Raw genomic sequence first — 15,978 nt, 5'->3', positions numbered from 1 at the left:
AAAATAGAAAACCCATGAAACATTTGATTTTGAAAGATTTATGTAGATTTGAACGCTTTTATATTTTCCAAGAATTTAAAGCCTGCAGATGTGAGGACTTCATTAGGTTGCAAGCTTTAATTACTGCAACAAAGTCACCAACCAATGGTAACATGTACTAATGTTCTTTTTCAAAATGTTATGATGACTTATACTATCTATAACCTGAATTTCCTTTGAGATATTTTTCACTTACGAAAATATCACCCCTTTCTTGATGGAACAGAGTATTTATTTGGAAAAATGAATGTTTTTAAAGACATGTCATAAATAGCCACTTTTCTTAGAAAAACCAGAACTTTCTATTTTGGAAAGAGAAAATTATGTGGTACATGTTTAAGTTTGACAGCGTTTTAAAGTACTTTTCCACAGTATAAGCCGTACACCTCAGTGTGGCATATAGATTTTTATGATCCTTTCCCATCTCATGGCAGAAATTGTAAAGATTGGATCATGTTTGAAATTCTTTTTTTTTCTTAATTTGAAGGTGTAATTGGCTTTATTCAACTGAAATTCTTACTGCTATAAAATTAACCACGACTGACGTACTGTGGAACTGTGTGGGCTTTCAGTTTCAAGTTCATTACAATGTCTTTGCTATGGATGACACAGTGAATGAATTTCACTCATGGTGCTTTTTGAGCTTCTTATCCAAGCAGCTGCCCTACCAGTGGTTGTAGTTGAATGCTTTTTCTATAGAATATTACTTTTTTTCCAAGATTTTTTTTTTTTTAATTCATGAGAGACTGCGCGCACACCAGCGACAGATAGCACAAGCAGGGGCAAAGGGTTAAAGGGAGAGGGAGAAGCAGACTCCTCACTGAGCAGGGAGCCCGACACGGGGTTCAATCCCAGGACCCTGGGATCATGACCTGAGCCAAAGGCGGATGCTTAACCTACTGAGCCACCCAGCTGCCCCTACAACATTACTTTTTATTAAAGAAGTAATTCAGTCTTCAAATTAAGTCCATATTCTCATCAAAAGTGGTTTCTTTTAGATGTCTCATCAGACAAGGTGTAAAAAAGCTGAGTAAGGGAAAACATCTGTACTTTTGAGTGTATGGCAAACCTGTCACACAGCATGGTGTGTTCTAAGATTTATTAGAATCTTCAAAAGTGTTCAAAGTTTTGCTCATAAAGGGATACATTTTGGTTTTATTGTTTACTGTGTATTTCATTACTTTTTAAACCACATTTACTGTAGAATGTACTTCTTTTGCTATTAAGTAGAAATTTAAAAAGATCCAATTTTATGAAGTATAGTGAAATTTTTTTGATGGATTGAAATTGTGCATGGCATGATTGTAAACATAGGTAAAAAAATTGTTGATACCTTGAAGTGCAGTATAAATTTAGGGAAAGAGGTCATGGTATATGCTATTATATATATGTATACATATATGTATGTATGTACATATATACATACATGTCCATTATATACATGTATAGATATATATGTATATATATCTATTTGTATATAGTATATAATGTAAATACTTTCATATTTTAAATTTTAAATATGTACTTGATGGCTGATTTTTTGGGAGGGCTATTTATTTTTTCTTAGATTAGACTATTTTTATTCTGTAGTGGGGTTGATGAATAATTCATATTTAGGAATGAGAGTCTCATTTGTCATATTCTTATTAGTATTATCTTTAATTTGAAGTTTGCTTCCTAGAGCCCTTTAGCCATTTATCCAGTTTATGAGGTCAGTTTCATTAAGAATTGATTATAATCCATAAACCCATTTAAGTAGGTCTACATAAACTGTCACAGCACACAATGTGTTGAAAATGAGCTTGTTAGACCTTTGGTCTTCCCTGAGGATGACTTAGGGAATATAGCTTGTGACCTAGGAGGGTGCCAGTGGCAGCATGTGTATGAAGTATTAATAAAACTGAAGTTAAAGGTTTTTATAAAAAATAGAACTTCGAGTCTTTTCCTTCTTCCCTAGTGTCTACTTTGGGTAATACTGTGTGAAATGTCACAATTCAGGTTGCTATATGCCTGCTGCCCTACCAGACGTCCCCGGGGTACTACAGCTGGAGTTTGGCCTGGGACCCAGAGGCAGAACTCGGGTGATGGTTGGGTCTCTCTGTCTGACCCTTTCAGACTTCTCATGCAGTCTACTCTTCACTTTGTCTTTAGGTCTTTCTTGTTGAGCTGAGGTTTTTGATGGCTGGACTACTTCCTGATCGTCTTTGTGTAATGGTTGGCCCCCTGTAGGTGTTTAGTGAATCCCTTTTGGAATGATGCTAGCTATTATTTATTTATTTATTTATTTATTATTTTTTTTTACACTAAGCCTCAAGCTGGTTTCTGGGTGTGGGTTTTAAAGGGGCAGACATACCCAGACACAAATGGGGTGCATGCAACTGGTGGAGAGGTTGGTAACAGTGGGGCACATACCCACTGTGTGATCATGAGACTGAAATCTTTGGCGTTGTGGATGAGAGGCAAAGAACTGTCTTGTCACTAAGGTCTCCTGCCTCATTTGGACCAAGGTGGATTCTAACCTCAGAGTACCCTGTTATTCAAGGAGTTAAGAAAACTTTGGACATGTTTATGTTGACTTTCTTGGCTTCTTGAAATATTTCTTTTTTGAGAGTTGCCAGTAGGATAATGTCTGGGGTTGATAGGTTTTCCTTATGTGTAAAAATTAATGTGAAAGAAAAAAGGGGGAGGGTATTTTATACAGATAGACTCTCTTTCCTGTCGTTCATGATTTTGTGTCTGCAGTCTTCCTCTCCTTGGTTCTTCCTCTCTTGTTGTTGATAACTGGAGGGCAGGATGCAGTGGTGCTGGTTGGTTATGGTGCCTCCTGTAATAACAGTTCTCATTCATTATCTTCTTTGTAGATGCAGAAGCCATGGAGTTGAGCTGCAGCGAAGTACCTCTTTACGTAAGTCCCTACGCACTGGGCTTCAACTCTCAGTGCCCCTTTCTGACACTCAAAACCTACATTAACTGAAGTGGGGAGAGAGGTTTGGCTCACTGTTGACTTGAAGCTTTTTACAAAAAAAACCCCTAGAGTGTTAGCATCTCTTTCAGGTGCTCACGTGGACCCTTTTAAAACTGATTGGCTCTTGGTTCTAAAGTCTGGGTTTTAGGGGCGCCTCGGTGGCACAGCGGTTAAGCGTCTGCCTTCAGCTCAGGGCGTGATCCTGGCGTTATGGGATCGAGCCCCACATCAGGCTCCTCCGCTACGAGCCTGCTTCTTCCTCTCCCACTCCCCCTGCTTGTGTTCCCTCTCTCGCTGGCTGTCTCTATCTCTGTCAAATAAATAAAATCTTTATGGAAAAAAAAATAAAGTCTGGGTTTTAATGATATTTCCCTGAGGAACTTTATTGAAAGTGTATAACCTCTGGACTCAGAAATACCCATTTCATTCATGTGAATGATTTTTGAACATTGTATTTTATGATATCCTGATAATATTCAAGAATATCTTCTCTGTGTGTCTTTTTTTGGGGTAAGGTTTAGTGACAGTTGTGTTTGCTAAATGAAATAGGAATTCAAAGGGCAAAGTGCTGGGGCATCCATAGAATAGGTGGGGGTTGGGGTGACGGAGATGCCCAATGAAATGCTAGGTTAGGTGTGCCTTCTGCATTGAAGGAGGAAGGATTTTGTTCTTGAGAACGATTACTGGGTGTAACAGGGGAGTAGTGAATGGATGGTCTCTTCACATATAAAATGGTATATGGCTTCATCTTCCTTCCTTAGTTCAGGAAAAACCTCTTTTTGGAATCTGACTGAGTTGGTGGGGGGTGAGCATGGATGGGTGTGTGGGAACTGTGGTTTCAGGTGACCTTTGAATCATCAGTGCATAGAGTTCAGCCAGAGTACTACATCTAGACTAAGAATATGAATTCAGTTTAGGTTAATCCTTAATAGAACGAAGTATGAAGGAACTAGAACAGACTTTATCAGAATCTTCAGTTAAAATCTATTTATTCATTTCCCCTTATCACACTTCACTATACAGGTAGCCCACCTTCCCTCCTTCTTCCCCTACCCATCCCCCCACCTTATACATACCCTTCTCTATTCTCTGGAGAAAAAGTAAATGATAAAATGAATGGATGTCAGAATAATGAAAGAGGTGCCTTCTGGGCTGCCCAATGGTCTCTAGTACTCTTTCTAGGTTGCGATGTTCAGGTCGTAAAGTGTCTGTAGACAGTTGGGCTCTGCTCAGCCATAATTAAAGATGAAGACTGGTCCAAGGCTAAACTGTAAATAGCTCCTAAGTCTCCCTGGCTTTTTTTTTTTTTTCTCCGTACTTTTCTCCTCCTCAGCTCTACTCATTCTGTCCTTGCTCTCCTACCTCAAATCCCACAAACCTAATCAAGATATAAAATCTTGTAATTGATCAAAATCTTATAGTATAGCTGTTTTGATTCCTACCTATTCGATTATGATCAGACTAGAGAGTTATACACATAGCCTAAGGAAAGAAGGGGCTTAAAAAACAGAGGCAAAATATTTTGTTCTAATTATCAAACAGTATATACTAACTAGAATAAAATGAAATATATGAAAGGTGTTAGGAAGACATTGCTCAGAATCTCATCCCCCTGTAGATGTTATATTAAAATAATTCTTTGTTGATTCTAAGGTGCAGTTTGTCCCTCTCTCATTTCAACGTCTCTGAAATTGAGATGTTCTCATATCCGATGTGCATTCTGGCAGCTGTCATGTTGTAGTTACTACCTACGCATGTGTGTCCTTGGTTACAATGGTCCTATGGTTGTCACTTAAGATTACTTGTGACAAAATTACTTGTGATTTTGGTGATACATGAATTAAATGCTTTCAAGATGTTTCTACCAGAATTTGGCATTAAGAAGCTAAGCTACTGTGCACACACAGAAACACAGAAGACATGGAAACAGCAGCATGATACGTGATAAAATCTGTCTAAATTTAGAAGTTCTTGCAGTGAGAATAAAATAAAATTCAGTCGTATCATAATTGGTAATTTTTTTAGTGGAATATAAAATGGAAATTATTAACTGATGATCTTAGATTAGATGAAATACATTATGTATGTTTGTGTTTAATATGACTCTTACTCAAGATACACACACACACACACACACACACATGTTGTAACCTGATCTCCGCCCCCGACTTAAATTTTTATGTCAGTATTACAAACTGATCTCAGCCAATTTGAGTACTTGGGCACATGCAGTAAGAGGTCAGAGGGGATGCAGTATAATGAAAATAAGACTTAAACCAATTTCTACTAAATTAGTAACGTAAATAAAGCACACATAAGAACTAGACTAAAACTTGTTTCTGTATTTTGGGGCAGGCCTCCTCTCTGCTTTTCTGTGTTCAGAAGTTTGATAAATATTCACTTCTAGATTCTAGTTTATAAAATCTGGTTTGTAAATATTTAATTTTTAACATTCATAGATATATTTCATATATTATGAAAATTGCAAATATCAAGAAAAATTAAAACCTTATGTTTAATCCTGTCATCAGTATAAGCACTGTTGATATTTTCATATGTTTTTTCAGAGGTGTATTTCTATTTTTGTTGAATTTTATTGACATTAATGCATTATTAAGGCATCTATTTGGATGATGTTTTCTTATTTGACTGTAATATATATATAAGATATATGTATTAATATATTTATATATATAGATATCTAAAGATTTTATCTTTTTAAAGTAATCTCTGCACCCAGTGTGGGGCTGGAACTCATGGTCCTGAGATCAAGAGTCACCAGGCTGTACTGACTGAGCCAGCCAGGTGCCCTTTGACTGCAGTATATTAGATCTCTTTATTTTGTTCCTTTTATCTACTAACTAACTAATGTACTAACAATCTTAATTGTTATGATTTGTTCTTTTAGAAAAAGAAATTGTCTCTGGTACGTGTATAATGAAGGTAAAACCCAAATAGAACTAGAAATTTTAAAGGGCCTATAACATATTGAGATACCTTTAAATTATAAAATAATAATTGTATGCTAATGAAAAATCTTATTAAGATGGTCTTTAAAAAATATAAATTGCAAGATTTATCTCATGAAGGACTGGATCACATATATGGAGTGATAATTATGGAGGAAAAATTTGATAGAAATCATTCCCAACTTTGCCCCACCCTCCACAAAAAGGCACCTTGTTCAGGTGATTTTGTTGTTGTTCCTTTGAGTATAAATGTTGTGACATAAGAATTAATTTTTAAAGTTCAAAGGTCTTTGCTTCTTGGTCACCAGAGAGAATCCTTACTAAAAATGGTAGAGTGTTTATCAGTTCTAGTAGGTTTTTGGTGGTCTTTATGGTATTCTTTATGTAGTATCTTATCATCTGCAAATAGTGAAAGTTTTACTTCTTTACCAATGTACATGCCTTTTATTTCTTTTTCTTGTCTGATTGCTGTGGCTAGGACTTCCAGTGCTATGTTGAATAAAAGTGGTGAGACTGGACATCCTTGTCTTGTTCCTGACCCTAGGGGAAACGCTTTCAGTTCTTTGCCATTGAGTATGATGTTAGCTGTGGCTTTTTCATATAAGGCCTTTATTATGTTGAGGGGTGTTTCTCTAAACCCACTTTATTGAGGGTTTCTGTCATGAAAGTTGTACTTTCAAATACCGTATGATTTCACTCTTGTGGAATTTAAGGAATGAAACAAATGAACAAAGAAAAGAGGCAAAACAAAAAAATTCTTAAATACAGAGAACAAACTGGTGTTTACAAGTGGGGGGGGTGCAGGCGTGGCATGGGTGAGATAGGAGAAGATTATGATTACACTTACCACGATGAGTGCTGAGTAATGCATCGAATTGTTGAATCACTATATTGAACACCTAAAACTAATACAGCACTGTTATGTTAACTATAGTAGAATTAGAATTTTTTAAAAAGTTGGTGGAGAGATCTCTCTATACCTACAGAAAATCTATGGATGTAAATACTCTTTTTTTTCCTCATGCATTTTGTTTGGATCCATGAAGAAAGCTTTCATGTTTCTTTTTAAAGTTTCATTCTTTTAGGTCTTTCACAATTGTTTTCTATTTCCACAACAGCTGTCATTTTAAGGACTGTTTTTTGTCCTTTCTGTGGTCTGAATTCTAGGAGCATTTTCTCTGTTTTTTTTTTTTTTTTTAATTAGATTTATTTAGAAAGAGCACATGCGTATGTGAGCTTGTGCAAGCAGAGGGGAAGGGCAGAGGGCGAGGGAGAGAGAGAATCCCCAAGCAGACTCCCTGTGAGCGTGGAACCGGGTGCTGGGCTTGATCTCAGAGTCCTGGGATTGTGGCCAGACCCAAAATCAAGAGCCAGCTGCCTAACCAAGTGAGCCACCCAGGCACCCCCAGTATTTTTTATTTTCTACTTATGTTTTCTGTATTGTTGAGTCTATGTATCTTTTTGCCAGGACAGTTTTAGTTTCCATTACTTCATTTTTAGTTTCTATGTAGTATTTTCAAATCTTCGCCTGTTTCTTATGCCCGTATAGTTTTATAATCTTGGGTATTTTATTGTGTGCACAAAGAAAGAACTTACAATATGTTTTTGTATCTCAGGAATTTGTTTTAGAGGGTGTTATGATTTCTGATTCCGTCTGGTGTGCCGTAGAACTTTATAGTTTTTTTGGCGAACATTTCCGCTTGCTTATCTTTAGGAAGGATGCGATCTCAGTGTTGGAGATGCAGGGATATTCCTCAGCTCAGCCACAGGCTCATTCTCATTTTTAAAATGAAAAATGGAAGTCCGTTGAGTTGCTATTGCAGGAAAAGAGAAACACTGCACTGTTAGAAGGTTAGAGAAGGAGCAGGGGTTGGTGACTGGTAGCCAAGGGTTTTATATCTATTTGTAGACCATGGGGATGTGAGCCTTGCAAATCCAATTTTCAGCCTCTGAGCAGCTTCCTGCATCTGTGCTCTAAGGGCACTAAAGGAACCCCTTTGGAAGGCCAGGCTATTTGCTCGTGATAGAACAAATAGTAGACATACTGCTTGGAGGTGTAAGCTTATTATGTTTTTTATTTTTATTTATTTTTAAGGATTTTATTTATTTTAGAGAGTGAGAGGGGGAAGGGATGGAGGGAGAAGGAGAGCATCTGAAGCAGCCTCCCTGCTGAGTGGGGAGCCCAACACGTGGCTGGAGCTCAGGACCCTGAGATCATGACCTGAGCCAAAAACCAGAGTGGGACACTAAATCGACCTCTAGGTGCCCCGAGGCTTAGTTTTTAGATTGAGTGGCAACATGGTTTTGGGAGGAGGAGTGTTAAGCTAGCAAAGTGCAGTGGTGATGAAGCTAATGACAAGTGTGAAAGCCTGGAAAAGTGTCAATTGTAATTGATAGAACTGATCTAAGGTGTTTATTTTTGATCTTAAACATCCTTAATTGAGGTTTCCCACTTGGGAGGTTGAAAGTTCTATATTGGAAGTCTAAGTTATTTTTATTCTTTTAGATTGTTGTTTTTAGCCCTTTGTTTCCTAGTTTGTACATAAAAAGATCGGAAATGATGCAAGTAGAGTTTAAAAGGAGAGATTTTGCTTACTCAGTATTTGCTTGAATTTTGAAAGAGATTTTGCCTTCACAAGCCAGATAGTATTTTTGCTGTTTGTTGTTTTTTGATTACTTTTTAAATTGTGTTTTCTCAAAGTTTTTGTAGATTAATAAATGTCATAAAACGAATATATGTTATACTTGTTAATCTAGTAACTTCCTCTTTTCACATTATATTTTGATTTTTATGTAAGTTGTAATTAGCACTAATCTTCCCAAAATCTGGTCAGTGCTGTGAGTAAAGCAGATGAGCTCTTCCTTGAGAAATTGCTGATTGCAAAAGTTTTTTTCTCAATAAAAATAGCTTTATTTTAAATAAAGTTATTTAACACTTGCTCATCATAAAAAATGTAAGCAGAAATATTAGAAATTACTTTTTGCAAATGTACACACAGTGTTCCATAAAAGGAATCCTATGGAAAATCTGTAAGGATCTTGGGCAGATTCCATTAATTATTCCTCCCCATTTTATACCTCCTTTTCTGTCTTCCCTGATAACTACTGTTGAACATTGATGCATTTGTCTCAGCAGCAAGCATTAGAATCTCCTTGGAACTTACTGGCAAAAAGAATTGTGAGACTTTTACCCCAGACCTACTGAATCAGACATCTTGGGGGTGGGGCCAGCAGTCTGCATTTTAAAGCGACTTTCAGGTAATTCTGTTGCACACTGAAATTTGAGAACTCGACTTTATGTATTTACACGTTTTTGTGTGCTCCTACACCCCTATACGTAAACTTAGACACAAGCTTTAATAAAATTATTTTTAAAAATCTGGATCAGGGGTGCCTAGGTGGCACAGCAGTTAAGCATCTGCCTTCGGCTCAGGGCGTGATCCCGGCATTATGGGATCGAGCCCCACATCAGGCTCCTCCGCTATAAGCCTGTTTCTTCCTCTCCCACTCCCCCTGCTTGTGTTCCCTCTCTTGCTGGCTGTCTCTATCTCTGTTGAATAAATAAATAAATAAATACAATCTTTAAAAAATATCTGGATCATATTTGGACCTCTGTATCTTTTCCAACTAAGCAATACCTGGCAGAAACTCCTCTAAATCATCAGATGTAGCTCAAACTCATTCTTTGTAATGAGTGCTTGTGGACCAAGTGTCTGGTCTGTGGATGTGGGTATTCACTTTGTTTTGGTTCTCGGCAACCATGAACAATTACTTACTCGATATCTCTGTCTATATGTCTTTGTATATTGATAATTTTGTCTCTGTAGTATAGATTCCCAGGAGTGGAATAGCTGGATGAAGGATGTACATATTTCAAATTTTAGTGGATTGCTTTGCAAATGAGATGTAACAGCATTTCATTATGTAACTTTCAGATATATTTAATATCTAGTTTTTTAGCTTGAATAACTACTAATTATGAAATTGGGTGTTTTCATTTTCATTGTGCAAAGGCAGTGTGTTAAATGTGTGTTTTATAAATGTTCAAAAATTTCTTGATTTTTAATTTTTTTGCTATGGTTCTTCATTTCTTATGTTTCCCCAGTTCTGTTTAATGCGAGCATCTAATCCCTGGAGATGTTTATAACATCTGCAGAGGGTGTGTCTGTGAACCTTTGCGTGTGGGCTCTTGCTCTCTTCCACCCTTCAGGCACATTCATCGTAGCAACTGCCTGAGAAGAGCATCATTATTTTTTTCTCTGGAGGCTGCAAATGGTTTAACGGTTTGGCAGTGCAGTTTTCACTTCAGTAGCTTCTTGCCAGCTGGATCTCAGCTGCTTCCCTATTCCCTTAGCGTTTTATGTTTGTTAGTTTTCCAAGTTCACAGTATCCTGCTGTGTTTGTCCCAAGAATATTGGTTGCTGCTGGGCTTATTGTATATACTAATTGAAAGTGTTATGTGTTTTGTTAATTTTTGCCATTCTAATTGGTGTAAGGTGGTATCTCATTGTGGTTTTGATTTGTATTTCCCTGATGGCTAGTGATGCTGAGTATTTTTTCATGTGTCTGTTGGCCATTTGTATGTCTTTTGGAGGAGATTATGGTAAGTGAAGTTAAGTCAAGCAGAGAAAGACAATTATCATTCGGTTTCACTCATATGTGGCACATAAGCAATAGCATGGAGGAACACAGGGGAAGGGAGGGAAATCTGAAGGGGGAGAAACCAGAGAGGGAGATGAAGCATGAGAGACTCTGGCCCCTGGGAAACAGACTGGGGGTTTCAGAGGGGAGGGGGTTGGGGGAGGGTATAATAGGGTGATGGGTATTAAGGAGGGCCTGTGTTGTGATGAGCACTGTGTGTTATATGTAACTAATGAATCATTGAACACTACATCAGAAACTAATGATATACTATACAGTGGCTAACTGAACATAATAATAATAATAATAATAATAATAATAATAAAAAAGAAAGTGTAATCTGATGTTTAGGTGTCCGATTAGCTCGTTAGGTAGCTAGCTGAGCTAAACCTCCCCCAGTCAAGTGCTTGTATTTCTGGGGCTTGGAGGAACTTCCTTGAGTCCTTGGCTGAGTGCACTCTTGTTGGTCCCAGCCTTATGGGGGGAGGACCTGAGGACAGGTCCCAGGGTCTGTTTTTTAGCCAAGGGAGGCAGCTTCCTATTGAGGCCGGGCCTTAGTGGCTTTGTTCTCTGCTCACCTGGCAGACACCTCCTTCCTGACTCATGCAGACTCCCTCTGGCTTCTGGTTCCTGTTGAAGGAAATCCTGTCCTCCAGATGCTGCTCCTTCTCTGCTTGGGGGTCTGCATCCCTGAGGGCTGCCTGTGACTGGCCTCTCCGTGATGATCTCAGTGTTAGTAAGGGAGGCTATCTTTGAGACTTTCGCCTGGTCACCCTCACTTTGAGATGAGGAAATTAAGATTCTTAGGGAGACTAACTTACTTGACTAATTTAACCGAACTGGTTTGATATTCAGAATTTTTAATGCTACCTATATTAGAAGCTACATAATTTTGTTGCTCAGAAAGTGGTAGAGAACACAATAAGCCTGGGGTTTTCCAACCTTCACCAGTTAATTAAGATGACCTTCGCTTTGTACTGTCACCACAAGTTGATTGCCCCATTGGCTGTTACCCAAGGGCACCATTTTGTTCTTTATGGCCCTGCAGTCTCTCTTGAGCTTTAATTGAGAAGAATGGTGCCACTTCCTGGGCCTTCCATTAAAACATCTCCTTTTCTCATTTTTTTTTTTTTTTTTTTTTTTGCTGGAGAATCCTGCCAATAACTAAATCTAGGCAAGCCCTGACCCTCTAAAACTAATTTACTCAAAAAAAATCTGGGCTCAGTAATTGTTTTTCATTTGCCCCATCAAGCTTTCCAGCTCAAGTTGATAGATATTTTATTAGCTCAGGTGTCAGAGGGCGTGGGTGAAGGTGTCTTTTAGCACATACCAGTACAGTTAATTCTGCCTTTGAGAATGGAATCAGGAAGGGCTTTTGCCTGAAAATGACTTCTAGGTCACGTGTTGCCTTTGTGAGAATTTATTTTTAGCAAATCGAGTCTCCTGACTTAATCACAGCAGCATGTGTATCTCAACTAATTGCCACCTCTTGCCTGGTTTCTTCCCACATTGTTTTGGCTGGGCTAATTGAAGTCGCCTCTCCTTGATGGCTTTTGTTTTCTGCTAACTTGACTTTTTCCTGTTTGGTCCTGCTTTTACCTTTTTGCCATTTCTCCTCTTTTGCTTGTGTGGGGGCAAACAAACTCGAAAGCAGCATGTTCTGCCCATAGTGCAGGAGAACCATGGTAACTGCTTCATCCTGCTTGGCCGGCAGCCACAAGATGTTAGTTCCTGGAAGTCCTGAGTTCCTTCGCTGCTGCAGGAGATTGCTTGATGGAATGGCAGGAGCAGAGGGGGAAAACCACTTCTCAGACATTAGCAGAACCTATGACTTAGAATGTTACATAAACCCTCCATTAGCTTTGCCCCTGTCCAGATGCTTAAATAGTACCCTTTCCTCTTAGCACAGTGACAGTTTCTGGTAACCCCTTCTGTCACTACTGATATGACATAACTTTTGACAAAGGGCCAAAGGTAAAATGTAGAACTACAGGAAACTTCTGGAAGAATCAGCCCTAGCACCCAACTTTGAAGGAATGTCTTTGTGGGTGTAGATTGGGTGCTCTGGATAAATAAGTACCACATGTTCATAAAGTCTGATGGTCTCACTTCCCATGCTTCAGCCCCCACCATTTGGGCAATATGCAGCCTTGTGTTCTTTAACACAGAATGTGCAGTTATTGACATTTTTGTTCTAGTTGATTTTAAAAACGTATTGCCATCTGAACAATTTTAGGCATGACTCGTACGGGTCAGATTTTTCTCTCAGAACCCTCAGAAGAAGTAAGGTGTGATCCATTTAAAATGTTTTATTAACACATTCTAGAAAGGGAGCTATTACAGAAGATACAATTCTGCATTATCAACAACTCTTCCCTCTCACCCCTCAGGATGTGCATGTGTGTGGTTTGAGAAGGTGTTTTAACTCCTGACTCTTTTTCCTTTTCATAATTTGATACACTCTGGCTTTAGCTTTATTTCTATCAAAACTGATGTCATGAAGGTTACCAATTTTTCTCTTGCTTAATCAGAGGTGTTTAAGTTCCCACTTAGTAGAGTGCACTATTCTAGGCATTAACGGTATGGCACAGAGGGAAACAGACGGGATTCTAGGACCCTGCTCTCCCAGAACCTACATGAAGTGGAGAGATGGGCAATAAGTAGGTAAACAAATAAAAACATAAGACATTCAGTTAGTGGTTATTAGGGCATCTACAACATGATGATGTTGGAGAGAGTGGTGTGTGTCATGAGGTAGGGTGAGAGCCAGGATCTGCCATAATGTTATATAAGGATCAGAAAGCACAAAGGGCCCTGAAGTAATAATGAACCTCACATTTTGGACAGCAAAAGGCCCAAGTGTCTGGATCATTGAGAAGGAGAGGAGACTGGTCAGAGAGGTAAGTAAAGCCAGGCCATGGAAAGTTTTGGACGCCAAGGTGTTGAAATGACAAGTTGGTGGGGAGTAAACGTGGGGAAATTGCCCTACGTCATTCTTAAAGTTCATGAACTCTGCTGATTCTTACTGAGTCCTTTCTTGGCTATTGTGTTTTCTTCCTTTCTGCTTATATGGGTGTTCCCAGGGCCCACCCCTTTATTTTCTCTTTCTAGGCAAGCTCATCTCTCCTGTTGTTGGAACCACAGCACCTCCTTGAAGACTCCCACATGAGGGTCCTCCTCCTGACCTCTACGCAGGCCACATCTTTTGTTTCCAGCTGGCCTGTTTGGTATTTCCATTCAGTTACCTAGAACTGACTTAAAATCTGAACTGTTAAATTTTAAACAGTCTTTCGGTTCTTCTCCAGATTAAGCCCAACTTCCTGATTGCTGTTCCCGTATCACCGTTCTCCCAGGCATGGTGACTTTACATCGGAGTTTCCCTAATTCCTCCATTCCTTTATTCTCTGTAGTTGATCCGTCATCAAGACATGCTGATGGTCAAGGTTGTCTGTTTTCTCTCCCTTCCCTCCCATTATGCAAATTCATTTCTGGGTTGTTGCCTATAACCTCTTCAGAGTTGCCATTTTCTTAGACTTTGTGAATGTTTTATTCTCCCCCTCCAATGTAGCCATATTCCCTGTCTGTTCTGATCAGACAAGTTGTTGCTCTATCTTGGTGGACTTTATTTTCTTACAGCAGAACCTTGCCCAAGCTGCTCTGGCTCCGTAATCAGAAATATCCCTCGGGTAGGAATGAGGTATATTATTGTATCTAGGTTATGACACTGGAAAGCTATACATTTGGTATCTTTTTATAAGTTTTCTAAGACTTATTTGCACTTTATGAGTTAGGTTACCATTTTGGAAGAATGCTCCTACTTCCTGGTTTTTTCGGTAATCACCCCTTGGTGAATCATACCCACCCCTTTGTGCTGTGGGTATAGCCTGTGGCCTGAAAGGCCTGGCTTTCCAAAGGTGAGGATAATCAAAAGAGAATAATAGCTTTCTGCTTTAAATAATGATTTCAAAAAATTTCAAAAAATGAAAATTCCACTAAAGAAAACTAACATTCACATTTAAGTAAGGCAAATTATTTGGAGCAAAATGGACACATGGGTCCAGTGAAATATATTAGAAGTGTTTGGTTTTTAATCTGTTATATGCCAAATATGGTACTGTATACTTTTTAAAGAGTTCTCAATTTATACAAAACCCTAGGAATTAGTCTTCCTTTACAGAAAAGAAAGCTGAGGTTCAATGAAGTGGGGCTGGTTTTTCTTCATCAGCACTTATTTATCTGGACCAGGAGCTGTGAAAGGCTCAGAAGTGAGCAAGGAATAGCCACCTCGCTGAATTACGATAAAACTTGGATTTGAACCCCAGATCCCCTTTCAGCCCAGGGCATTCTCTGTTATACCCCAACTGTGTGTTCTGTGGACATAGATTATTACCCGTCATTATATCAAAATACCTAGTGTGGTGTCCAGTGTACTACAGCCTTCCAGTAAATGTTGGCTGACGGCGTTTCTAGAAAACCACTGAGGGAAGGTCAACTTGTTCTCTGACCCTAATAGCAACATTCTAGGCCATGGCTGTGGTCACTGGGGAGGTGACCCAGCTGAAAAAATGATAATTAAAGATGGTGCTTGGTCACATCTGTGATGGTATAAACCCCTTGTACCATAAACTCCAGCCATACTGTTCTCAGTGCCTCATGAGGGTCCTGCTTATTCATTTTCCCAGACCTTGTATAAGCTGTTTCCTCTAGTTGGCACACTCATGTTTCCTCTCCCTTTGTATAATTAAATTCTTACTCCTTGTGCAGGTTTCAGCTCAAATGGGACACCCAACTTAACCATTTTAGGCTTTTGAGGAGGTTTTAATATTGTTTGGTTTCATCTCTTTTATTAAGCTGGGAATCACCAGGGCAGCAGAGATATAAAATAATATTTTTTTGTCCCCTAATCTTCCAGTACCGGTACAGTGCCATGCTCGATAAATGTTTGTTAAATGAATGTATGGTTCTAATTTAGTTAGACTCAAACAGTGGTCAAGTTTCATTCAGTACACTTTTCAATTTTATTGCTTGCTTATTTCTCTATTGTTGTACAATTTTCCCAGCAGATACATGACCACCCCTATTTTGGGATGGGAACAGTCAGGTTGTTTTGTACTCCGGGCACACAATAGTCAGAGCAAAGGTCACATGAGGAGGGGGCTGTCACAATGTTCAGAAAGTTATGAGGTTTGGGGGGACCTGTGAGGTAGACAATTCCTAGCTAAGAATTAGTATTTAACAGGGAGGAAGTTCTGATTAAATAGTAGGGAATTAAAAGCTTATCTTGTCCAACTGCAGATTCCTGAAGAGTTTCCTAACTCAGTAAAGATGATCTGTGAACGATGTCACACGAGCTCAATCCCTTTC

General features: G+C 38.8%; 1 protein-coding gene across 3 annotated transcripts in view; it reads left to right on the top strand.

Moving 5' to 3' along the window:
- The window catches only part of ARHGEF28 (Rho guanine nucleotide exchange factor 28), a 297,126-nt gene that overhangs the window by 56,907 nt on the left and 224,241 nt on the right, over positions 1-15,978 (top strand). For all 3 annotated transcript variants that reach the window (XM_087862079.1, XM_045809753.2, XM_087862080.1), the window contains exon 2: positions 2,901-2,944. In XM_087862079.1, the coding sequence (XP_087718205.1) occupies positions 2,912-2,944 (33 nt within the window). In that variant the 5' untranslated portion in view covers positions 2,901-2,911. The remainder of the gene's footprint in view (positions 1-2,900; positions 2,945-15,978) is intronic.

This window comes from Ursus americanus, chromosome 5, assembly GCF_024610735.1.
Source record: "Ursus americanus isolate L20-20 chromosome 5, mUrsAme1.1.p, whole genome shotgun sequence".
NCBI classification, from domain to species: Eukaryota; Metazoa; Chordata; class Mammalia; order Carnivora; family Ursidae; genus Ursus; species Ursus americanus.
The sequence above is the reverse complement of the archived record's forward strand: the minus strand, read 5'-3'. Positions and strand labels throughout refer to the sequence as shown.